The sequence below is a fragment of the Xenopus tropicalis genome, chromosome 3 (genome assembly GCF_000004195.4).
Source record: "Xenopus tropicalis strain Nigerian chromosome 3, UCB_Xtro_10.0, whole genome shotgun sequence".
NCBI classification, from domain to species: Eukaryota; Metazoa; Chordata; class Amphibia; order Anura; family Pipidae; genus Xenopus; species Xenopus tropicalis.
In genome coordinates this window covers 63,816,538-63,842,008 of record NC_030679.2, presented here as the reverse complement: position 1 = coordinate 63,842,008, position 25,471 = coordinate 63,816,538, and the positions used below count along the sequence as shown (strand labels likewise).

The window sequence follows — 25,471 nt, the reverse complement described above, 5'->3', positions numbered from 1 at the left end:
TCCCAAGGGGATCCCTGGGGGGGAGGGAAAAAAAAAAAAAAACAACCTTGTCCCTGAGGAAGAGCACAGACCATGCTTGAAATGTTGGATTTTTTTTTTCAATAAACACTTTTTTCTTTGCATTAAGCCCCTGTGTGTGCAGTACCCTTTCTTTATATTTTACCTGCACCCAGGGCATTTGGTTTTGTGAAGGGTGTGCTCCTCTCTGTTCATTAAAATGTATAATATATTGTACTTTTGATTTTTAAATTACACTGTTTACATAGAAAATAATTAACTCTAATATTTAAAGTTTTATTCTTGAACCAACAATTTTTTTTTTTTGTAATATTGGTGTGTAGGCAGCCATCTCAGTGCATTGTTCCAGAGTTCCATTGTACCTTCCCATTGTTTTGCTGATTGGCTGCTGGGGGGAAAAGGGAGGGGGGTGATATCATTCCAACTTGCAGATTAACAGTAAAGTGTGACTAAAGGTGGCCATACACGCACCGATATTATCGTACGAAACCTCGTTTCGTACGATAATCGGTGCGTGTATGGCATGTCAGCGAGCCGACCGATATCGCAGGAAGCTGCTGAAATCGGTCGGCTCGCCGATCGGCCAAGTTAGAAAATTTTGATCGGGCGCCATAGAAGGCGCCTGACCAAAATTCTCCCTTCAGAGCTGAATCGGCAGAAGGAGGTAGAAATCCTATTGTTTCTACCTCCTTACCTGCCGATTCAGCCCTGAATGGTGTGTGGCGGATCTGACGATGTTTCGTGCGACCGATGGTCGTACGAAACATCGTCGGATCGCCACGTGTATGGCCAGCTTAAAGTTTATCAGAGCACAAGTCACATGGCTGTGGCACCCTAAGAAATAAAAAAAAAACATGGCTAGCCCCATGTGAAATTTTAAAATTAAAATATAAAACCAAAAATAAAATCTGTTTTTAAAATACGGATTTCAATGCAGGATTCTGCTGGAGAACCTCATGTGCTGTGCTTTCAGAAAAATCTAGCAGAGCACAATTCAAGTCCTTTCCAGCACCTATTGCCTTATATATTCAAGTCTTATGGGATTAGTAATCCAGAAACCTCATTACCAGAAAGCCATTTTATTCAAATAAATCAAATTTTTAAAACATATTTCCATTTACTCTGTAATAACAAAACAGTACCTTGTACTTGATCCCAACTATCTTACTGGGTCTATTTAAATAAGATATGATTTTTAGTAGCCTCAATTTTAAGTAGATCCAAATTACAGAAAGACCCTTATCCAGAAAACCCGAGGTCCTAAGCATTCTGGCAACCATGCCTGCATCCCAGTTGCAAGTCTTGTCTGCCTTAGTGCTATCCTCACATCTACCCCCTAGGTGGATCATGGGAGCATGTTTAGCAATGCACACTATTTGTGAGTTTATTTTGATCTATACAACGTTGAAACCTTTTCCAACCTTTAGGTAACCTGCTTTTTACAAGGGCAAAGGGAAGTCTGGGGTGTCAGGAACCATTGCCTTGCTTTATAGAATGTATTTGGGGTGTTGCTACTTCAAACTGATTGTACTATTGTTTACTGCTTTGCACACATACATATTTGGACAAGCTACGCTGTACATTGGGCAGTTTATTCAACAGTTTATTTAGCAGTTCATGAAAAACATAATAGCTTTGAAAAAAAAACAAAGCAAAGTAAATTGCAAAAGTGCTTAGAAAAGCACCCATAGGGGTTTTTTTTTTGTTTTTTTTAAAGGTTTACATATCTTAAAAGCCAAAATTCTGAAGAAAGAAGAGCAACCTTGGTTACCGTCTGTCTTAGATTTGCATTATTAGATTTGGGCTTGCCATCTTTTTTATAGGAAAGACACCTGACATCATATCCTAGTTTTTCTTACTGTATATTACTTACACTCAAAGGCTGATAGCGATAGTAAAAGGACCATTTTATGATTAAGACAAAGTGATAGTGCGAGGTATAACAGAATATTACCACTCAACACCTAAACAGTACAAAGATGGACTGTATACAGTGCTGGATTTTGATGTAATGTGCCCCTAAGTAGGGGTATCTGCTCGCTTCCAGCCTAAAAATTGGATTCTCTGTATTACAGTAAAAATGCTATATACAATAGCCAATAGTAATTCAAAGGTTACTTACTAACATTAGGGTCACCGTGCCGATTCCTGATTAAGATGCGGGTCCCCAAAGAACTGCATTACAAAAAACACTGAAGTTCTGATGATTAACCCATCTAATCTATTTACTATTTAGCAAAGATTTACCCCGTGTACAACAGCCACCAAAATGGTTAATCACTTTAGTGCTACAATTCCACACTGTTTAGCCCACAGTGGTCATAGTGAAAGCAGCAGTGAAATCATCTATACCTGCCTATACTTCATTAGCCCCTTAATGGGAAATACTTAAAGTGGACCTGTCACCCAGACATAAAAAGCTGTATAATAAAAGTCCTTTTCAAATTAAACATGAAACCCAAATTCATTTTTATATTAACACATCCAAACCCATTATAAAGGCATTTAAAAATCCCAGCTGTCAATCATATATTGCTTGCCCCACCTCTATGCCTTAGGCATAGAGGCGGGGCAGACAATAACTTTAGCTTTCCATTCAGCACTACCTAGATGTCACTGCACATCTCACTTTTCCCCTCCCTCCTCACCATCTAATTGTGTAGCCAGTGCATGGGCCTGGGTATCAGGTCCCCCATTCTGGCACATACACAAGATTTTGGCAGGATACAAAGTTTGCCTTCATAAAAGTGTCCACAAAATGGTGCCTGCCTGCTTGCTTTGATTGAGTAATTCTACGACGGAATGAAACAAGATTTATATTATTTATATAGAGTAAGTGAACTTTATTTTGCTCAGCTAATATAGAAAATAATTTGGAGCTATTTCTTAGGGTGACAGGTCCCCTTTAAGCTATATAGCCAGTGCTAAATCAGGAGAACAATGGCATCCGTGGTTTTTAGCAGATTGGAAGGCTACTCCAGATTCACTCCCAATTACAGGAACGGGATCAGTTATCAGGAAACCAGTTATCCAGAAAACTCAGAATTATACAAAATTACGGGAAGCCCGTCTCCCATAGACTCCATTTTAAACAAATATTTTAGAATTTTAAAATTGGTTTCCTTTTTCTCTGTAGTAATAAAAAAACAGTATTGATTCCACCTAAGATATAATTAATCCTTACTGGGGGCAAAACAATCCTACCAGGTTTTATTGATTTTTTAGTAGACTTAAAGAGATTCTGACACCAGAAATGAAACCTTTTTTTATATCTATCATAGCGGTCTTTACATGCTAATCATAATTTTGCCATGGAAGTATTTGCCCGATGCTATCTGATCCCCCATATTCCTCTATGAGGGGGAAGCCATATTTGTGCGGCAGTAGGCCGTTAGCATTAGAAGCTATAACATACAGGCTGAGAAGGGACAGGCAGGTTGGCAAAACAGTCAGGTTGAGGAACTTTAAGTAACAATTACTTACAAAAGCAGCCCTATCAGTGAAAAACAATCAACATGACCTAGAGGTAACTTTTTATGTACATTCTAATTTTGAAAATAATTTTTAGCGTCAGTATCACTTTTAGGTATGGCGATCCACATTACAGAAATACCCCTTAATCTGAATACCCTTGATACAGAGCATTCAGGATAACAGGTCCTATACCTGTACCTGCTATAGCAATCACCTGAAAATACTAATGCCTATAGGCAACTGTCCAAGCAGGGATAGCTTTTATTTTACAGTTTATTACAACAGTGGTAGAGTAACAAGAAAATGATATTCTGAATTTAAAAGACATTTGAGGCACCAGCTATTTAGACTTTTAATTTTAGACTTTCTTAATTTTAAAGATCAAAGTCTCTCCTTTACAGACTTAATTTCAGTTGGGAAAATGTATATTACTATAAAATAAATGCAGCTTTTACAAAGTAAAAAAAAATAAGATTCAGAATCCAATCCACAAGAGAATGTGTGAACACTGCTCAGTTGTCTGTAAACAGTTAAACAAAGTTAAATAAACAGAACAGGTGTGGCCTAAATGATGTGGCCCTACATTTTCTTACCATGTATATAAGTTGGGCACATCTCCCCCATCCAAACCACACCATTTGTATTGCATATATGTCCTCTGTTCACCAGCACCATCGCATTTTCCTAAAACAAATAGCAGCTTTCACCTGGCGACCATTTTCCCCTCTCACACATCTTCAGTGATATTTATTTCTGCAAACAGCACGTGTGTAGTAAAGTTCATTCAGTAAAGAATGCAGGCTTACACAGGCAGAACTTACTTTGATAAATTCTGCTTGGATTGAGCACTATAATGGTTATGCTGAGCTCAGGAGAGGATGTGAGGAGAAGAAAAACATTTTTCTAAACGAGAATGCACAGCTAGAACAGCGTTACAATGGAAAGTATATGGTTTTCATATACTTTAACTGCTATCTAAAAATATTACAGTATTACACCACAGGCCTGTTTCTAGCAGGTCTTAAGATGTGCAATGGTTTGCTCTCCATCAAGTCTTGCACATTTCTCAGTTTGTCTCAAGCAATCAAATGCATTCCATGTGTTTAATCTGCCCTGTGTAATTTTCATTACTTTACAGTAGAACTTTACGTTTCCCAGGGGAGAGAATCAAAACAGCATAAATTCCAGGAAGCATTAAATTAGGGAAAGAATATAAGTAAGAATTAAATTCAGCTTGCCTGAATGGGACAGCAACAAAATGGCATCAATGCCAGTAAAAAGCAAAATCTGGGGCCATTAAAAAAAAAAAAAAAAAAAAGAGGCTTCTTCTATAAAATGATTCTAATCGTCAAGTACTCTTCACTATTCCAGTTTCAGCAATCTGTCTCTACATGCAGCTTTGTGCCAGAGTCAGTTATTTTAAAGGGTTAGCTCTAATACACTGTTAGGCAAAAAGAGCATGCACCAATGTATCCAACTTGTTAATCAAAATCTAATTCAGACTCCTGCATGAAGACAGAGGTTTAATTCATTATATTTAGAAAGCTTTTTATTACCTTATATTTCATATTAAATCTCATATTTTGCAATAGCTCCCCATTAACTGTAATTTCACAAGGAGTATGTATATTTCTAAAAGAATCTGAAGGGGGGAAGGCTACAAAAATCTGCATCAAAGTTAAGGGCTGTGATATCTTCCAAACGCCTTGAGGATCTCCTCACAACCGAAAAGAACTTTAAACGTGAAGTCTTCAGTTATCATCAAGGGGATCATATGTTGGCTTGTTAGTGCCTGAAAAACAGATTTAAAATCCACTGTAGTAACTGAGACTTTAAATAAAACTGATCTTTGTTATGTTACAGCTGTGGTTATATTAAAAACCTACAGTCTGACTTTATTAAGCCAGAAATGTAACTTTCTAATTTTGCCACTTCCCCCAAAATTTATCATAGTTCCTTCTCCCAGTTATCAATTAAAAATACTATAAATGTAAAATACCAAAAATGACATTTGAATTAAAATCAAATGAAATGTATGCACTCATTTTAGCACACCGTGTAAAAAAATCCATTTGGGAGTATTGAGAATCCTAAATATAAAAATTTTAAAAAATTTGTTCCGACTAAAACACATTACTAGTAGGTTATAAACATTCTGATTATGTGAAGGGGTTATAAGACGAAATTACAGCATTTGTCCTAGCCATACACCCAGATGCATAGCTCAAAATAAAATTCAAATTCAGAGACAAACCTCTAAACTAAAGAAAAACTTTAAAAAGACATCCTAGAAACATTATAGTAGGGATGCACCAAATCCAGGATTCGGTTCAGGATTCAACCTTTTTTCAGCAGGATTCGAATGCCTTGGGTCGAACCAAATCCAAATCCTTAAAATCATGTGACACAAAAGTTGAAAATTTTGTGCACGGTTCTCTTTAACCCTGTTCTAATTTGCATATGGATATTAGGATTCAGATTCCATCCGGTATTTAGCCGAAACTTTCGCAAAGGATTCGGGGTTCCCCCCCCCCCTCTAAAAGGAATGTCTTGGGGAAACCTCTTTTTTCAAAACACATCACTTAATGTTTCTCCAGCAGAATCCTGCACTGAATTCCATTTTCAACAAACAAAACAAAAAAAAAAAACAAAACAAAAACCTTTATGGTTAATTTTAAAATTTCACATGGGGCCAGCCATATTCTTCATTTCACAGGCAAACTGACAAAACTTCAGTCACACTTTATTGCTGAGCTATAAGTTGGAATGATATCAGCCCCCTCCCTCCCCAAGCATCCGATCAGCAGAACAATGGGAAGGTAGCAAGATAGCAGCTCTCAGTGAATATCAGAATAGCACTCAATAGTAAGAAATGCAAGCCTATTATGAGATGTATAGATGGTGACACGATAAAGAGGGTTTTGAGCAAGTTTGTGAAGTTTCAAGTGCAAAGGAAGTTTTTCGATTATTTAAGGTTTATTTTGTTATGAACAAAAGTCTGCAATAAATTTAGAGATCAGTATTACTTTAAATGTATATTCTTTATTGCATCTACAATACAGCGGTCACCAAAAAGGTCCGACAATGATTCAAACAGCACCCATCGAAGTGTATAATTAAATATCAAATGTAAACTAACCACCCTTGTCCATTAAATACAGTTACATGAAAGTTATTTTTTCCAAGGCTGATTTTCAGCATTAATGCATATTATTTTAAGTGAATAATAATAAAACAAGACACAGTACTGATAAGAAGTAACACTGGAATAATAAAACTAATTAGTTTGCCCCATCTAGGATCAATAAACTGCAACGTTCCTGTTATTTTTGCACTGGCTCTTTCTGAAAGCTCAGACTCAGACTGGCTACAACATACTATATTACAACTAAAAAAAATGTGATTGAATTATTTGCAATGTAAACAGTGTAATTTAGAAATGAAAATTACACCATATAAATGACAGAATCCCTTTAAAAGTCTGCTAAAAAACGTTTAAACTTTTTTAAACTTTAAACCCAACAGGATTTTGCCACCAATATGAGGTTTTAACATCAAGTCCAAGGTACTGTTTTATTAAAGATAAAGTAAATTAAGGGGGGGGGGGGATTCATTAACTCTTGGAAATTGTGACCTAAAACCTATTGAGATGTAGGTTTTAGAAACTGGGAAATTGTTTAAAAAAAAAAAAAAAATAGATCACAATAAGGATGGGCACTTCGAAATCACTTCATATGCCCTTCCAGACTAATAAAGATCAACAATCTTCTGGGTAAGGCAAGCTAAAGAATAATTATAACAACCAACCAGAAGTTTTTTTAGTCAGCCTCCTACAAAATGATTCCCTTGTCTATGGGGAAATGCTCGGAAGGCAATGTACACTGCTGGACAGTTCCCAGTCCAGTGACAAAAGGGCAACACTGTAGGTGCTGAATGTAGGAAAGCGCCATGTAGTAATATCAGCTTAAACATTACAAGCAATTGTTTGCCAAAAACCTCAGCCGTCTAAAATTGTCTGAAAATATGTAGGCAGCATAAACAATGTATTTTTAATTAAACTAGCTACTTGGGTTTTTCTTGGCAACTTTATAGTAAGTTTTACAAGATACCCTTTAGAAAGCATTGTTGCAAGAAAAAACTAAGATCTGGTTTAAGATGGCAACAACACAATCATGTAATGTTAGAAATAGTTTTTGTTCCCCTGCCAAACTACATTATATTGTTACTATCACAACAGTAATGTGCTTTAATATACAGCCCAACAGCCTGTGCTAGAGATGCCTGCAGTGTTCCAGTCTTAGAGGCTCCCATTTTTCACAGTGGGAAGTGATAGAAAATAATTTTTGTGTTTTTGCAGGCAATAATACCTCCAGTGAAAATTTGCAGCAACAAAAGCAGCTGTCTGGTGTATGAGCCACTAAGCAACATAACCATAGAAGTAAACAGCTTTTGAACCAAAATCAATCTTTCCAGATTAAGATATTACTTTGTAGTACTTTTTTTGTAAATAGTTAACCTGATATGTTAAATCACTTCACTGCAAACTAGATACACAAAGAACAATGTGTATCATACAGTAAGTATTTCTGTAAGAAAGTTTATGGTCCCTTTGTGATTGAAATAGAACCGTATGAATTAACCTGCTGCTAGGTGGCTTATAAGAAAGGGCAAGCAACAAAAGTTTAACATTTATTTATCATAAAGGGCCAACATTTTTTTCTTAAGCAAATATCAGCACCACCATTAGAGTAACAGAAGATAAAAAGCTTCTCTATTTAATTAAGCTTTCCAGTTCCAGAAATTTGACACTATATTTAATCATAACACTGAGGGGCAGATTTATCAAAACGTGAGTTTGAATCCCGAATGGGAAAAATTTGGATTGGATACGATATACGATACGATCGCAAATATCACAAATATGCTTACGAAAAAATCGTATTCGTCACGATATCGTATTGGTGATCCGAAAGTCACAAAATTTTCGTATCTGAACGTAAAATGCAGGAAAACCTTTCCGACTTTGATCCTTCTGTGCAAGATTCTGGAAGCCTCCCATAGGAATCAATGGCACTTGCACCTCCAACCTGGCCCAAGGAAAGTCATGATACCGAAGTTTGAATGAATCCGAAACTTTCGTACTCGTTGCGTCAATATGATTTTGTCGCGGTTTTTTTTTTTTTTACGCACAGTACGAAAAAGTCGCGTTACATAACTAAAAAATCGTCGAAAATACGCAAGGTACGAAAAGGTCGCAGCAAACACGAACGGTCCGATCGAACAAACAATCAGGCCGTTCGTGGATTGATAAATCTCCCCCTAAAGGTCTGCAATTTTCTTCAAAACCAGCAAGTTCACTGTTACTTTTATATATGTATATATCCTTTGCTTTATCAGATTGCTGTGCAGTTATATACCTTTCTAGATGAATTTAGCAATGTGCCATCAGGCAGTGTTTCCTTTTAGAGATTTATTAAAGTTTTTAAACAAACCTATAACATCCGTTTCACAAGTAGACACATTAAGGCCAGCACACAAAGAATTTTATGTTAAAATATGTGGTTTAGAACTTATTCTTTATACTATTGATAATTTTGTGCGCACAAAAGATGTTTTTTGCTTAGACAGCTAAAAGAAATTAAAGGAATTTAGAAACCGACACAAGCAAGATTATGAATTAAAGGAATAGTACATACATAAAGCCAAAAGTTTAACTAGTGGTCACAACGATGGCTTATTTGGCTTGCAGTTTTAAGAAAGAATATGCGAATAAAATTTTACTTAAATTTATTCCTTAAATGCTTTATGTACTCCCATTTTATAGTTTTCACCTTTTTATAATCTGCCTTTGTAACTCCCATATGTGTAGTCATGTTTTTTTTCCATCTTATTTTCATCTTCTTTATAGGTCATTTTCAGTTTTTGTTGTTACATACCAGTTTGTATGCCTTAAATATGGCTTGCGTAGAGTGATGTTACCACCAAACTTAACAAAAATGTTTCAACTGTATATAAAGATTTCACTATGATACAGATTTTATTGAAGTTGGCAATATGTTTTTTTTTTTTTTTTTTTTTTTTAAATCAATTTAAATTGAGTAAATAAGGGTAATGCAGAAAAGTAATGACACATGGGGTAAACTTGGTGTAAAAAGTGCCTGAAAGAGCACCCCAATAGACTTACACTGAAATCGCCTTATACTTATGGTACTCAGTGGCCCAAACAGCCCAGTGTATAGAAAAAAGCAGAAATAGAGACTGCACTCAAACAAATTTTGGCTGGGGAGCTTACCCCATTTATTCTGCCAGTGTACCACAAAGAATCAACTATTTTTTTTTTGGGGGGGGGGGGGGCACACGATTGACTGAATTACAAGCCAATCAGATCAAGGACATGAAATGAAGGCGGCATATGCAGTAGCAACTAATAACTGCACTCTCAAGTTAAACTTGGAACAGGCAGGATCTTTCAAAGCTGGCTTACCACCCCCATGGTCTGTGCCAGTGTAAGTGGTAAGCAGTGCAGTCCTGCCAGGTAAATATTTTGGAAACTGTGCATTTTTGTTAAAAAAATTGCCAAATTGCCAATATTAATTCAATGGGAAAATATGTTTATTTCATCAAAATGCATCTCTAACAAAGAAGTCTATCAAGGATATTGCAGTGTTATTCTGAACTATTACACCCACAATTCTCAAGTGTGCCTAAGAGATCAAAAATATACATGGCAGTGATAACATTAAGACTATGCGAAAACAAATGAGAACATTTAATTAACACTTTTACTTTACCATCATCTATAAAATTAAAACATTCATGGAGATGCGTCAGAAATAAGGGCCCTGGAATAACTAAAATGCAGCACCTACTACACTAAACATTCCAGGTTAACCAGCAGTAAAAGCAGAGTCTGTAGACTGACCCCCATATGTAATAAAAGTCACTAAGATCGCCCGGTAGCATTAACCTATAGCAAGCAATAAAATGCTTGCTTTTAAACAGGTGACCAGTAAGTTCTACCTGCTCATTGGTTACTGCATCTGGGCAAACACAGTGCCTTTTATTACATAACAACCTTAGTGTTTTATTGTATGCACCGCTGGTAATTCTGATTTTTATGATATTCTGATATTGGTCTATTGCATGTTTCAGAATCAAAATTTAAAATTTGTTTAAATAAACCGTAAAATTAATATGTGATGGCCAATTTTAGTAAATAATGAGTTTTAACTGTGCTACTGAAGAAAATGTTTGATCTGCTTTAAGTTATGGAACATGTGCATGTGAAAAGGAGCACATTTTTCAAAATTCTGTTTTTAGTATGCTCTCTGTGATCTTATATTACAACCACTCAACCAGTGGTTTTATATTTTGTGACTGCAGAAGCATAATAGGATAATACAGAATCACTTTTAGAAAATACCAAATGCAAAGCCATATTTATTTCAAACAGTACTTACCCACTAGTAACATGGTTAGGTGTATCAGGAAGGTGAGCAGGAGGATACATGTCTGAGAAGCCACCAGAGCAACAAGCACTGGACCAGCTTAATCTTTTGATCTAAAAGGAAAAATGAATCACTCATTTGGCAGATTTCACAAACCATAGCTTCATTACTTTATTATTTGAGCTCACTTTAAAAAGGGAAATTTATTTTGTGCATTGTTGAAATAGATAATACATTACATATAACTAAAGTAGCACTATATTTAGCATACCTTTTCAATGTAATTTTTTTTGTTCAAAATCCTGAAAATGCCTATTTCACTTACTTCCTTTCTAGTCCTCCTCATTGAGGGCATGGATTCATGGCAAATTTGCGTGTTTTTGGCAGATTTTTTTCACAAAATGGGCACAAAAATTTGCTACAGGAAAAATGGCAGCACAACAAAAAATTGTTACGCATGCCAAAATAATGACAGGGTCAAAACAAATTTGTTGCGTGTGTCAACAAAATGACGTGCATGGCAATTTTTTTAACGCACGTCATTTCCGCCAGTCCTCAAATTTTTCAGTAAAGCGAAATGGGACAGATTCGCTCATCACTAGTTATGGTTTGAAGAAGGGACAAGAAAGAGCATTGGATGTCAATCAATACCATAACGATTTCCTGTTTGAGGATGAAGGGATACGTCCAGCACTTATTTAAATCTAGACATACAATGTTTTTTAAGTAAAATGTTTTTTTGGCACACTGTAATGAAGGAGGAATATTATACTAAAAGATGGTTATAACACAATGGGGGGGTCATTAATAAACAATGGGCAAATTTGCACCTGGGCAGGACCCCATGGCAACCAATAAGATGTTTGATTTTACTGTTCAACTTGCAGATGGCTAAAGAAAAAAAAAAAAAAAAGCTAATTACTGATTGGTTGGTATGGGTTACTGCACAGGTGCAAATTTGTCCAGTGTTTGAAGGACATAACCACAAAAATAATTTTTTTGCCTAATAAAAGAAATCATAATTTCATGCAACCTTCCAATGTGAATGTATTGAAAAATGTTAGTGTTTTAAAAGTTATTTGTAAATGTAATTGCTATTGAAAGCAGCATTTGCTGAACTCCTGGTTGTTACTTTTTAAACAATGTTGTCAGGTCTGTCAGTCTGCTGCCTTTTGTTACACTGTTTCAACAGTCAGAGCCAGAAAAAAGCATATGGCACTCAGGACTACAAACCAGGGTAATACCCTTTTAAAAGTTTATTGCGGAGGTGCACCTCCGCAATAAACTTTTAAAAGGGTATTACCCTGGTTTGTAGTCCTGAGTGCCATATGCTTTTTTCTTGCTGTAGTATATTTGGAGGGTGCCGATCCCTCTAGCAGTGTGCACCGGACAAAATAATTTTTGAGAGAGAGGGTGTGCGGATAAGGTCTCTGTGGTCTATCAACAGTCAGAGCCACCAAGGCAGAGACTAGAAAAGGACAAATATTGCTTTTAATAACAGTTATAAAAACAAATACATTTAAGTTGACTTGTCCTTTAAAAATGAGCCCTAATTTGCCTCCTTCATGGATGCAGCATAACCCCCTTCTCTACTTGAATTCAATGAATAAGGCTTGTGGTGAACATAATGGATTATTTTTAATGCTATGCTTGTGGATTTAGCTGTCTTGTGACCCCTCCAATTGTTCTGCTGATCGGCTGCTGGGGGAGGAAGGGAGGGGTTGATATCACTCCAACTAGTAGCGCAGCTGTGGCACCCAGGAAAATGAGGAACATTGCTAGCCCCATATGAAATTTCAAAATGAAAATAGAAAAAAATGTGTTTGCACTTTGAAAAACAGATTTCAATGCAGGAATCTGCTGGAGCAGCTCTATTAACCCTTTCACTGCCAGCCGTTTTGGTCAAAGCGGAACTTCTACTGCCAGACAGTTTTTGAACATTTTGCACTTTAGGGGCCTTAGATAAAAATTCTACCATATTTTGAAACAAGATATAGGGTCGACAATGAAAAAAAAAATATTATTTTTCATAATATAGACACCTACACCAGAAACAAATTATTTTATGCATGAAAATACAACGGATTTGGAAAGCCCCATGTCTACTTGTATAGGACAAAAACTTCCAGCAGTACACTACCATATTTCCAAAGCACTGCTCCAGAAAGCTGCATACTTTAGATTTCAAGGCCAAAAATTCCACTAACAGAAGGTTTACCTAAAGTTAGCGCTTTCCTAAAGTTAGTGGTTCCTATGACATTTCAGAAAATCGCCTAAAAATGTTGCAATTTGCCGCATTTATCTCACACAATTTCTTGCATTCAAAGGCAAATCACCCCAAACAGGAACACCAGGGGTCTACTGAACAGTTTGATGCCCAATATGCGAAGATATACCAAGTTTGTGGTGTGTACTGACCCCAAAACGAAAATAGTGCATATGGATTTCTTGCCTGCCAACTCAGCTTTTGCATACAGAGCCCCCTGACAGCGTATTATGTGCTGTAAGACCCCTAACTATACAGAGACCCCCAGAAAACCATATATTTTTGGAAAGTACACATTCTGACAAATCCAAGAGTCCTTTCAACACCAAAGTACCAATCAGCAAAGCTTTCCTAAAGTTAGTGGTTCCTATGACATTTCAGAAAATTGCCTAAAAATTTTGCAATTTGACGCATTTATCTCTCACAATTTCTTGCATACAAAGGCAAATCACCCCAAATAGGAACGCCAGAGGTCTACTGAACAGTTTGATGCCCAATATGCATAGATTTACCAAACTGTGGCATACAGGGGCACCCAAATAATAGTGCATATGAATTTTCACAAATGACGCTCCGGCTTGTGCAGTTTTTGAACCCGGTATGTGTATTATGTGCCATAAGACCCCCTAACAGTATGGAGACCCTAAAAAAACTATATATTTTCCGAAAATACACATTGCCAAAACAAAAACGGGTAAATACAGCTTTCTACTGCAAACTACAAAGCTATGCTAACCATAATTATTTTTATGACATTTCTGAAAATCGTCACACAGCTTGCATTTTGCCCCATTATGTACCCCCACATTTCGGAACGTACCAACATAAAAACATTCTAAACGCAAGGGGTCTACTGAAACTACGTGCCTGGCTTTTCCTATGGCGCCCCTGGGCAATCGCGCCCCAGGGACCACTAGAAAAAAAAAAAGGGATGTTACTTAAGTCTTCCAGGACAATGTTTTATGGACAGATAAGTCAACTTTTTCAGTTCATATTATGTCTAATATAAATCATATACATCATTACACAATTAGAACATAATTCCAACATGTTAGTGTGGTGCTTTTCTGCCTTAGGACCTGACCAACTTTCCATTATTGAAGGAACCATGAATTCTGCACTGTAATAAACTAAAGGAATACTGTAATGGGTAAACATGTTTTTTCAAGGTGCATCAGCTAATAAAGCCTTTCCAGCAAAATCCTGCACTGGAATCCGCTTTATAAAAATGCACACAGATTTTTTTTATATTTAATTTAGAATTTTCACATGGGGCTAGACATATTCTTCACTTCCCAGGGTGCTACAGCTATGTGATCTCTAATAAGCTTCAGTCACACTTTAGTGCTAGAACTAAAGAAAAAAACACATTTGCTGGTTCAAGAAGAACATTTTAAATGGTACAGTGAATTATTTGCTATGTAAACAGTGTAATTTAGAAATAAAAAGTATACCATAAAAATTACGACAGAACCCCAATAACAACTATTCCTGGTCACCTTCTTGTGAACTGAACCTTAAGTGTAATTGAGTCAGGCAGCAAAATAATGAAGTCTACAACTGAATGACTGAAGAAAATAAAAATTGTAGTTTTGGACTGGAGTACACCCAAAAGTCCCAAAATGCTTTTAGAGGACCTTAAAGGAGAAGGAAAGGCAAAGTCACTTGGGGGTGCCAAAATGCTAGGCACCCGCAAGTGACTTTAATCGCCTACCTTTTACCCCAGGCTGGTGCCCCTGTTGGGAGAGAACAGCACCAGCCCGGGGTAGCTGCAGCGCTTCCTTCTTCCTGCTTCGCGAGCTTGCGCAGTAGAGTGAAAAGCCGAACTTTAACAGAGAAGTCGGCTTTTCACTCTACTGCGCATGCGCCTACCTCATAGTCCCAACTTAACGAAGCAGGAAGGAGGAAGCGCATCGCTCCAGGTACCCCGGGCTGGTGCTGTTCTCTCTAAACAGGGGAACCAGCCCAGGGTACAAGGTAAGCGATTAAAGTCACTTGGGGGTGCCTAACATTTTGACACCCCCAAGTGACTTTGCCTTTCCTTCTCCTTTAAATGAGCCTTTAATGCACGAAAGACAAGGTGTCAGTTAATGCAGCTATCAAACAAAGAGTGGGCTAATATACAAGTGAATAATACGGGTGATAGATAATGTTTCCTAAAAAAAAAAAAACAAGAAACAAAACATGCAATAATAGGCGAATAGGAAAGGTGTAAATACTTTTTTCACATACCTATGTATATATTGGGGCAACACAGTGAAGCATTGTTTAGCACTGCTAATGAGCTGGGATCCTAGGTTAAATTCCAGTCACGGCAACATCTACAAGGAGTTTTGTCTCCCTTCCCAAACACAGATGTAGGTTAACTGGCTCCAGATATAACTGACCATAGTGTGTGTAAAGGTGATAAGGACATCTTTCTAGCTATATGACCTGCCTGATAGTAGCTAATGAAATCAGTTCATTTTTTAACATTAAATCAAAATGAAAAGTTAACAATTACCTTCAATTTCAGGTCAGTTTTCTCTTCTGCAAGAGACCCTTAATGTTAAAGAAAGTTACTGTAAGTTAATGCATATTTTGCACCATTATACTAATCCTGTTAGTTTGTCCACATTTTACAGGAATAAAATAATAAAGAGTCTGTCTTTAGTGCAAACATACACCTTCAACATACATACATACACCTTCAACTCTCAATAGGTACAAAAATTTACAATACTAAATGTGAATATACATGAGTCTGCCCCCCCCCCCCCCCAAAAAAAAAAAAAAAAAAGGATTTGGTGCATCTCTAAGGGCTCTGGCACACGGGGAGATTAGTCGCGTGCAACAAATCTCCCTGTTCGTGGGCGATCAATCTCCCCGAAATGCCATCCCACCAGCGAAAATGTAAATCGCCAGTGGGATGGCATTTTGATTAGTCGCCGCAAACAGGGAGATAATCTCACCGAGTGCCAGAGCCCTAATAAAAAGTCACTGATTTTCATGGAGATTTTTAAAATAATTCTCACATTTTAACATTTTAAAATATTGTGTTTACAAAACATTTAAAGAAAATACTGGTGAGTTATGGAAAAAAAACTTACGTTTTTTCTCAGAAGTGCTGCTTTTACAATTATGAACTGGAATTTCTTTAGCTGTATCAATTCTGTTTAGATAAAGAATGAAGCATCTTAAAATGTTTTTCATTGTAGAGCAGTCCACAAATAGTATGTGTACTGAGATAACATTATGTAGGCAAAAAAAATACAATTGTCTTTTATAAAATGTAAATGATAACATTCAGAAATATTCCTGTATAGTTTAACTCATGCTGCAACAGAACTGGACATCCATGCAAAATGTATGGAAAAACAAACATGTAAAACAAATAAGCATACTGAAAACATAACCTCCAAGAATTTAAGTTGCACTAATACATAAATGTTATAGTGGGGGAAAAAAAAAAGCCCTATACATTGAACTAATGTAGCAAAAGGGGCCCTTTGCTGCAAAAGTAGTATCTGCAAACATATCAGTACCTTGCTGATGCAAGTTACAACTCATGTACCTGAAAGAAATGTTGTCATTTTCAATCCCAAAAGAACAGCACTGTTTTCTATCACAGCAATATCGTTCTGTGCTTTGTGTAGTTTTCACCTTGACAGGGATCTGAAATATAAAATGTAGACGATATGCAATTTAGAAAAACTGAAATAAGTTATTTTATGACATTCTTTAGACTTGACACAATAGCACAAGGGATATTTTATCTGGAAACAAAATTAAATTGTGGAACGAGTTAATGATAAAAGTAACAAACGCTGCAGATAAGACACAGAGTACAGTCATATGAAAAAAATTAGGACACCCTATGAAAGCCTGTGTTTTTGTAACATTCTTGGACATACAAATATTTAATCATTTTTAACAATACTGGGAGATTCGAGCAATATAACTAAACAATTAAAACTGAAGCAAAGACTTTTCAAAATCTTCTGTAAAAAGTAGTTCTACAAAAATGCAATTTCTGGTGAGGAATAAATCAGGACACCCACATTTTGTCCCACTTAGAATGGCTCAAATCACACACAGGTGTATCACATCAGGTGCACTTGATTAGAACATTGTTAGTTAGCATTTTGAAGGAGGATTGCCCTATTTAAACTTCAGACATTTAGTTTGGTGGGCTCCTGATTGTTGAGGTGAGAGTGAACACCATGGTGAGATGAAAAGAGCTGTCTGAGGCCTTCAGAAAGAAGATTGTAGCAGCTTATAAGTGTGGAAGGGGATTTCAAAAGATCTCAAAGGAATATGAAATCAGCCACCCCACTGTCTGGAAAACAGTCTATAAGTGGAGGACTTTCAAAACAACTGTCAACATGCCCAGGTCTGGCAGTCCAAGCAAGTTCACCCCGAGAGCAGACCATAAAATGCTAAAAGAAGTCTCCAAAAACCATCATCACGGGACCTACAGCAGGCCCTTGCTCCTGTTGTTGTGAAAGTGCACGTCTCACAATCTGTAAGAAACTGCACAACTTTAACTTTTAGGGGAGGTGTGCAAAGAGGTAACTTTTGCTCTCTAAGAGATACATCAAGGCCAGGCTAAAATTTGCCAGAGAGAAAGTTGACAAACACCAGGACTTCCGGAATAATGTTCTTTGGAAAGATGAGTCAAAAATTTAAATATTCGGACACCAGAACAGAGGACATGTTTGGCATAAACCAAATACAGAATTCCAGGAGAAGAAACTCATTCCAGCTGTAAAGCATGGAGGTGGAAGCGTCATGGTTTTGGGATGCTCTGCTGCAGCAGGACCTGGCCAGCACACCATAATAGAATCCACCATGAACTGTGTATCAGAGGGTGCGTGAAGAACATGTGAGACGATCCTCAACACAACAATGACCCAAAACAACCCAGTAAATCCACCAATGACTGGCTGAAACTAAGAAATGGAGAGTCCTGAAGTGGCCGAGTCAAAGCCCAGAGCTTAATCCCATTGCAATGCTGTGGAGTGTCTTGAAATGGGCTGTACATGCAATAAACATCCTCAAACATCTCACAGCTGAAAGAATTCTGCATTGAGGAGTGGGGCAAACTTTCCTCAGACCAATGTCAGAGACTGGTAGATGGTTACAAGAAGGGTCTTGTTAGTTCAGCCAAAGGGGGTAACACTATCTATTGGGAGGGGGGGGGGGGGTAGAGAAAGCTGTTCTGAGACAATTTGCAACTGGTCTTCATTTTTTTTTATTATTTACTTTTTGTTCCGCAGCTCTCCAGTTTGGAATTTCAGCAATTATCTGGTTGCTAGGGTCTAAATTTCTTTAGTAACCAGGAAGTGATTTGAGAGAGTGACCGATATATGAAAAGTAGAGGGGCTGAACAGAAAGATTATAAAAAGCAATTCTTGCAATACAATTGTAGCCTCACAAAGCAAGAGTTTTTTTTTGGCTGCTGGGGTCAGTGACCCCCATTTGAAAGTTGGAAAGTCAGAAGAAGGTGGCAAATAAACTATAAAAGATAAAAAATAAAGTCCAACTGAAAAGTTCCTTAAAATTAATCTATAACAGTGCTGTCCAACTTCTGTGGTGCCGAGGGCCGGAATTTCTCTAGCATACATGGTGGAGGGCCGCTAATGGAAGCAAGTTTTGACCACACCCACTTCAAACCACACCTATTGTATCACAATGGTGGTAGTGCAGCAAAAACCCAAATGCTTGGTCCTCACTGCGGGGATATCAACCGTCATTCATATGTGAAATAATTATATTATGTCATATTAAGATGTACCCTTAAATCCATATGCCTCCTCCCCCCCTGTGGATAGCACAGCAACCCCCAGAAAATAATTACACACCATAGGGACCTATTTCCAACTGCTAACTAATTCCCAGAACAAACCCCGCCAGGTTCACTTCCCACAGGCAGCATAGGGCAGGCAGAGTATGGCACACACAGGCAGCATTGGGCAGGCAGAGTATGGCACACACAGGCAGCACTCTGCCTGTCCTATGCTGCATGTGTGTGCCATACGCTACCTGCCCTATGCTGCCTGTGTGTGCCATACTCTGCCTGCCCTAACTGTTTGTGCCATACCCCCCCTGCGTGTTCCATGCTCTGCCTGCCATACCCTGCCCTATGCTGCCTGTGTGTGCCATACACTGCCTGCCCTATGCGCCATAATCTGTCTACACTATGCTCCCTGTGTGTGCCATACACACAGGCAGTATAGGCCAGGCAGTACATACAATGTCTGAGGTGTGAATAGGTGAACAATGTCAGTGATTACAGCCCGAGCTGCAGTGGGTGAACAATGCAGGCATTAAAAGGTGTGAACAACACAGGGAATTACATTTTTAAACAATACAGGGGGATTACAGCCTGAATCTGAGGCGAGAACGATGCAGAGAGCCAGTTAATCTCAGCACTGATACCATTTAAAGCTTGCTCAAAGGTATATAACTATTCCCATAGGTACATCATCTGCAATTTGAAGCTCATATTATACCATGTTTAACCCAAAAACCAACTTAAATTTAACTGTCCATTTAGACCTCGTGGGCTTACAGAATTTAACTTGTCTATCCAAAAGGCTTCCCTTCTCAGAAGCTTCTTGCCACTGTCAGCACCCCTTGGATGCATCTCTACTTGTTCTATTGGCATACAGCGGAATTCGGATGGGTGAAGAGTGTTGCACATTACACACCCTGTGTATTTATACACTCCAGGGCACGGACTTGTGTCTGGCATTGTTTCGTATATTTATCCCTTGGGTCAGTACAGCTCAATATATCTTTCAAGTTTCTTGCCCTTGAATAGCTAAACTTTGGTCTCTTACATATACTGGGCTTGAATTGCTCGTCAGTATAAATTACATCCCAATGTTTTAAAATAGTATTTTTAATTTGCTTACTGTTGGGATTAAATTGGCTTACATAGTAGACCTCATTTTTACTCTCTCTCTGATCCCTAATTGTTTTATCGTGCTGTGTTAATACTTGCTCATGATCCACCTCCATCTCCCACTTCATGACCTCATTCACAAGTAGTTTAAGGTATAATCTGTTAATAAATTTTTCATTATTTCTAAATACCGCTTCCTATTGGATAACTCGCTATCTATGCGGACCACACGTAGCATCTGTGACTTTGGTAGGGAATTAAGATGATGTCTGGGGTGGTGACTCTTGCAATGTGTTTCTATCAGTAGGTTTAGAGTAAATGCAAGTTTGTAATCCCTGTGTGCTCTTATACACCGTAACATCTAGAAAGTTGATACTCTCACTGTCATATTGTATCTGCAATCTAACAGGGCTATCCAACTGATTCAAACCTTCCACAAACTGTACAAGCAATTCTACTGGGCCATCCCGTATGAAAAAATGTGTCTATATAGCGCCTATAAAGGGCGCCATACTTTCTGAACAGCTCATTGCCATATATATATTGTAACATTCATACTCCCACATATATGCATTCGCATATGAAGGCACCACCCGTGACCCCATAGCGGTGCCAGTGTATATAAAATTGGTTCTCAAATTTAAAATAATTTTTATTGAGTATGAATTCCAATAGAGCCAATGTGAACTCAATGGAAGGGCCCTTGTAGTTTGCATTTTCAGTAATCATGTTTTTAACAGCTGATAAACCTGCCCCATGAGGTATACACGTGTATAAGCTTTGCACATCCATCGTAACCAATATTACATCACTTAAAGGACATGTAAAGCCTACATTTGCCTACAATGTGTATCAGTTGGGCACATCTCCCCCACCCAAATGGCATAACTTGTACTGCATATATCCCCTCCGTTTGACCGCACCATCACATTTTCCTAAAGCAAATAGCAGCTTTTACCTGGTGGCCATTTTTCCTCTGATACATAATCAGATACATTTAAATCAGCAAACAGCATAAACACACACAGACCCTTATTCAGCATACATTTCATCAAGAATACAGGCTCACACAGGCACAACTGTCTCTGATAAAAGTTCTGCTTTGTTTGAGCACTGTAATGGTTAAGCTGAGCTCAGGAGAAAAAAACTGAAGCAGACAGCTAGAGCGGAGAACCAGCAATGCCATCTCTTCACTGGCTGCTAGACTGTGGGGCGTGTTTAGTAATCTGAGCTTAGAACAACTGAGCATGCCCACAAGCCAAGAGCCAAAGCAAATTCCTGAGGGAGGGGGCCGAGTGGTTACAGGAGGAGAAGCAAATCTACGTGATTAAGGGGATGTTGCAGCCTTACTATTAACCTCTGGACAACCAGTGTGGCAGGTATTGAAAGATTTCAAAAAGGCTGTTCACTGATTAAATTTGTGTGTGGGGTTTACATGTCCTTTAAAGGTACAGTAACACTAATTTTTAAAAAATCATTTGTATCTTTTACATAACTATTAAACCGCTTTAACACAAGGCTGTAGCAAAAAGTCAACAAATTGTGCAATTCTTTCATTGAGGGGCCCCCTAGACGATATAATCGGACATCATATCAGCAAACATAATTATAGCATAAAGTGCAGTACATCAGCATACCTAGATTTTGGACAATACAATGGACTATGTTGACTTAAGAATATATATTATATATTGGTACCAGCTTTAAAGTAAAAGTAACACTAAAAATGTTTAAGTAAAAAATCTATTCTACCCTGGATACCATTTATTATTTTGAATGCTTTATCAGAAAACACCTGCTAAAAGGCTTCCGGTCATTTGAAATAGGACGATACGGCGATGCAGAATCACTATGCGACGATCGATTGATCAATCCTAGCCTTCCTTCTGTATAGGAAGGAGTCGGGCTAGGATGGATCGTCGCATTGTGGATTCTGCCCTGCATCACCGTATCGCCCTATTTCAAATGACCGGAAGTCAAGTTTTAGCAGGTGTTTTCTGATAAAGCATTCAAAATAATAAATGGTATGCAGGATAGGGCAATTATTTGGGCAGGGTAGAATAGATTTTTTACTTACCGTATATACTCGAGTATAAGCCGAGTTTTTCAGCCCCAAAAATTTGCTGAAAAAGTCATCCTCGGCTTATACTTGAGTTTATGGATTTGAAGGATTTCAAGATGTACCTTAACTGGCTGCTGACATCCGTAGCGCGTGCGTTCACTTTTCCAATTGCAGAGGTACCTACAGAAAACCCGCCGACTCACCTTTGTGGGGTCAGACTGTACACCCTGTCCAGGTAGGACCCGCTGCCGCAGGTCGCTGACGATGCATTGCCGGGACACTTCCCGTGGGGTGTAGAACTGGGGCCGTATGGGACTCATGGCTGAAGCGCTCTGGCTGCTCTGTTGCTACGCCAACCAGACGCGCTGCGCCTTGACTTCCGCGTTTCACTGCCTGTGTGTCGGCCTTCAGCTGCTGCGCGTCATGCCTCACTTTGAACGTAAGGGGCGCGGCTAGTCTGTAGCGTTCTGCCCTATTGCTGAGACAGGCTGGCTGATGTCACCGGCCTCTCGTTTGTCATTGGCCAGCGGGTCTTAAAAGTTGGGCAAGGAGCAATGGGAGTTGTAGTTTTATATTCGTTCCATGTGTGATCTGGACTACAAGTATCTGAAGACTGTGCGGACTGTGCTATGGCAGCTGTGCTGGAGGAGAATAGCTGTAGCAGGCAGAGCAGCCCCTGGGCTGGGGTAAGTGGCCTCTTTCTGCCCTAACTTGTGGCATATTGCTGTGTGGTGTCTGGTTCGGCTACTAATATCTACCTAAATGCTCACTTGCGTGCATTTTGTGTGGCCACATGGCGAGTGTTTCTGAGCACCCTGGCTTGGGTAAGTGCATAAAGGCAATAATGATGTGAATAACATGGCTCAAAGCTACTGTGGGTGTTGCTCATGTAGAGCGCACACAGCAGGACGGCAAGTACTTGATACTTAGTATGGCAGCTTCCTTAGCATTCCCAAACTTGCCTGACAGCTAAAAAAAAAAAAACAACTTAGCAGTAGCAGCTGCATTTCCCACCCTAGGCTTATACTCGAGTCAATACGTTTTTCCAGTTTTCTTAGGTAAAATTAGGTACCTCGGCTTATATTCGGGTCGGCTTATACTCGAGTATATACGGTAAACATTTTTAGTGTTACTTTTACTTTAAAAGCAAGACATGGAGTATAAAGAGGGACTCAAATCTAAAGTCTGAAAGATCCCTAAAGACAGGATGCAAAAATTAAAAACATACCTTAGTACATCCAACAACTTTATCTATTTTAATAACAGCATGAAACGGTTTGCGGTCAACAGGGCATGAAGTGGAAGTCTAAAAAGAGAATAAAATGCATATTTCTTTTTAAGGCACAACATGTTTAATAGATGACTGAAGCATTAACTTATTAATTACATTTAGAATCCTATTTTTTAAGTTAGAGGAGCAAATAATTGCTGAACAGATGAAGAGCAGTCACGGAAACGCTGTTGCTTGGTCACAAAATATATTAGGTCAAAAATGCACAATAAAAGCAAAAATCTTTGCTGTGTAATCGTGCTTTGTAGGAGGGATCCCAATCTAGACATTGCTATATGTTCTTTTTCTGGCCAGTATATCAAACTTAAAAGGGCATCTAAATCCAAAAAAATACTAAATGTAATCTACTCTGGCCACGGTATAATCTGTAATAAGTCAAATCAACTGGACTTGCTGTGTTTATTTTTTTTCTTGAAGACGTTTCGCCAGTCATCCAACTGGCTTTCTCAATTCTGAATTCTCAATTTAGATTGGAGAAAGCCAGTTGGGTTACTGGCGAAACTTCTTCAAGAAAACAGATAAATAGTTGATTTGACTTATTACCACACATGTAATCTACTATGATTCCATAAGCACTTTTTAAATTTTCATTCTTTTAATTTTGAGGAGTACGTTTTTAGACTGCGGATACCAGGCTTTTAGCTCAACTGAGAGTCAGTAACTCTAGGGTTAAAAGTAAAAAGAAGTGCATTGAAAGTCAGGGTAGATGACACTGACCATTGAAGAGCACTGCCAAGCTCAAAACCAATTCACCAATGCTATGAAACCAATTCATTTATGAGGGTATAGACACCCTTAATTTTCCCCACCCAGGGTAGGGTGATGAAATCTGTGTTTGGGAAGACTATCAACAGGTTACTCCAGATGGGAGGGATGCTAAAAATATGCTTATAAATGAACCTGGTCTCTTTGTTGGAAAGCTGCTCCTATGCCCAAAACTGGGAGTTGGACTTTTGGATGATATATAACTATAGGAGAAAGACAAATGCATCTCCAGACAAGGTTAATTATAAAATAACATTAACAGAAGCCCTCTAGCTCCTACCCCCTTTTCATGCCACCAGTACATTTGACCTCTCGTACTTAGCGAAAGGCCCAGTACTTCTTTTTCACATGCACTTATGACATTATTCAGCCATCCTTTCCCATTCAATGACATGCCTACCTGCTCTTTTTTCACTTGACTCTCCATTACTGACATGCATGCTCATGTCCCACCACCATCAATATTGCTAATATGGCTAATTACTTCCTAACCACTACCAACTCAAAAGCATGACCATTTAATCTTTCCCTGCTTAAAAATGGGAAATATGTTTTCCTGGTCCTTCATCACACAGTCCACCCTCTGACAAGTCTCCTACCAAACATCCCCTGCCCTGAATTGGTGACATAGTAGACAGGCATTTTAGAGAGTGTGAAGAGGGGGAAGATACATGCTACCCTTTCCCTCTATCACTCCTGTATATGATATGGTAAAGCAGATTTCAGCATTACTAACTATGTATTATAGGTAGTGTCCAGAGAAGTAAAAATTAAAAAGCACTATATTTTCCTTGGACAACCTATATTAACCTATATAAACCTAATATTAGAATGTGGGTTGTCTTCAGTTTGACAAAAGATACATAGAGAAATGCAGTTGCATACTTACTTCAGACCACTTTAAAATACAGGTGAAACAGAATGCATGGTAGCAATTTTCAGGATATGCAACATCCTTTCTTAGAAAATTCAAACATATTGGACACCGCTCTTTTGCGAAACATGCTACAAGACTTGTCCTGGTGTTATCTTCTCTTTCATCATCTGTGAAACAAGAGGCCAGTAGCATTACATTGAATAAGTTCACAACTGGCTGATATTGTATAAAAAAAAAAATGAATATTGTAATAACTTACAGAACACGGACCCATAAGTTAAATAATTAGTCATTCTCCATTCTCTTCCTCTATATAGTATACTCTGCCCTTACCCATGAAATGCTGATTGTAACTTGGAAATTTACTGCATTCAGTAAAAT

The 25,471-nt window shown here is 38.1% G+C and overlaps 1 protein-coding gene across 2 annotated transcripts in view; it reads right to left on the bottom strand.

Moving 5' to 3' along the window:
• scaf11 (SR-related CTD-associated factor 11) overlaps positions 1-25,471 on the bottom strand; it is a 49,171-nt gene that overhangs the window by 16,819 nt on the left and 6,881 nt on the right. For both annotated transcript variants that reach the window (XM_012959926.3, XM_002932806.5), the window contains exons 3-8: positions 25,103-25,257; positions 23,386-23,463; positions 16,760-16,860; positions 16,296-16,357; positions 15,710-15,747; positions 10,953-11,053 (exon numbers count right to left, since the gene is read on the bottom strand). In XM_012959926.3, the coding sequence (XP_012815380.1) occupies positions 10,953-11,053; positions 15,710-15,747; positions 16,296-16,357; positions 16,760-16,860; positions 23,386-23,463; positions 25,103-25,257 (535 nt within the window). The remainder of the gene's footprint in view (positions 1-10,952; positions 11,054-15,709; positions 15,748-16,295; positions 16,358-16,759; positions 16,861-23,385; positions 23,464-25,102; positions 25,258-25,471) is intronic.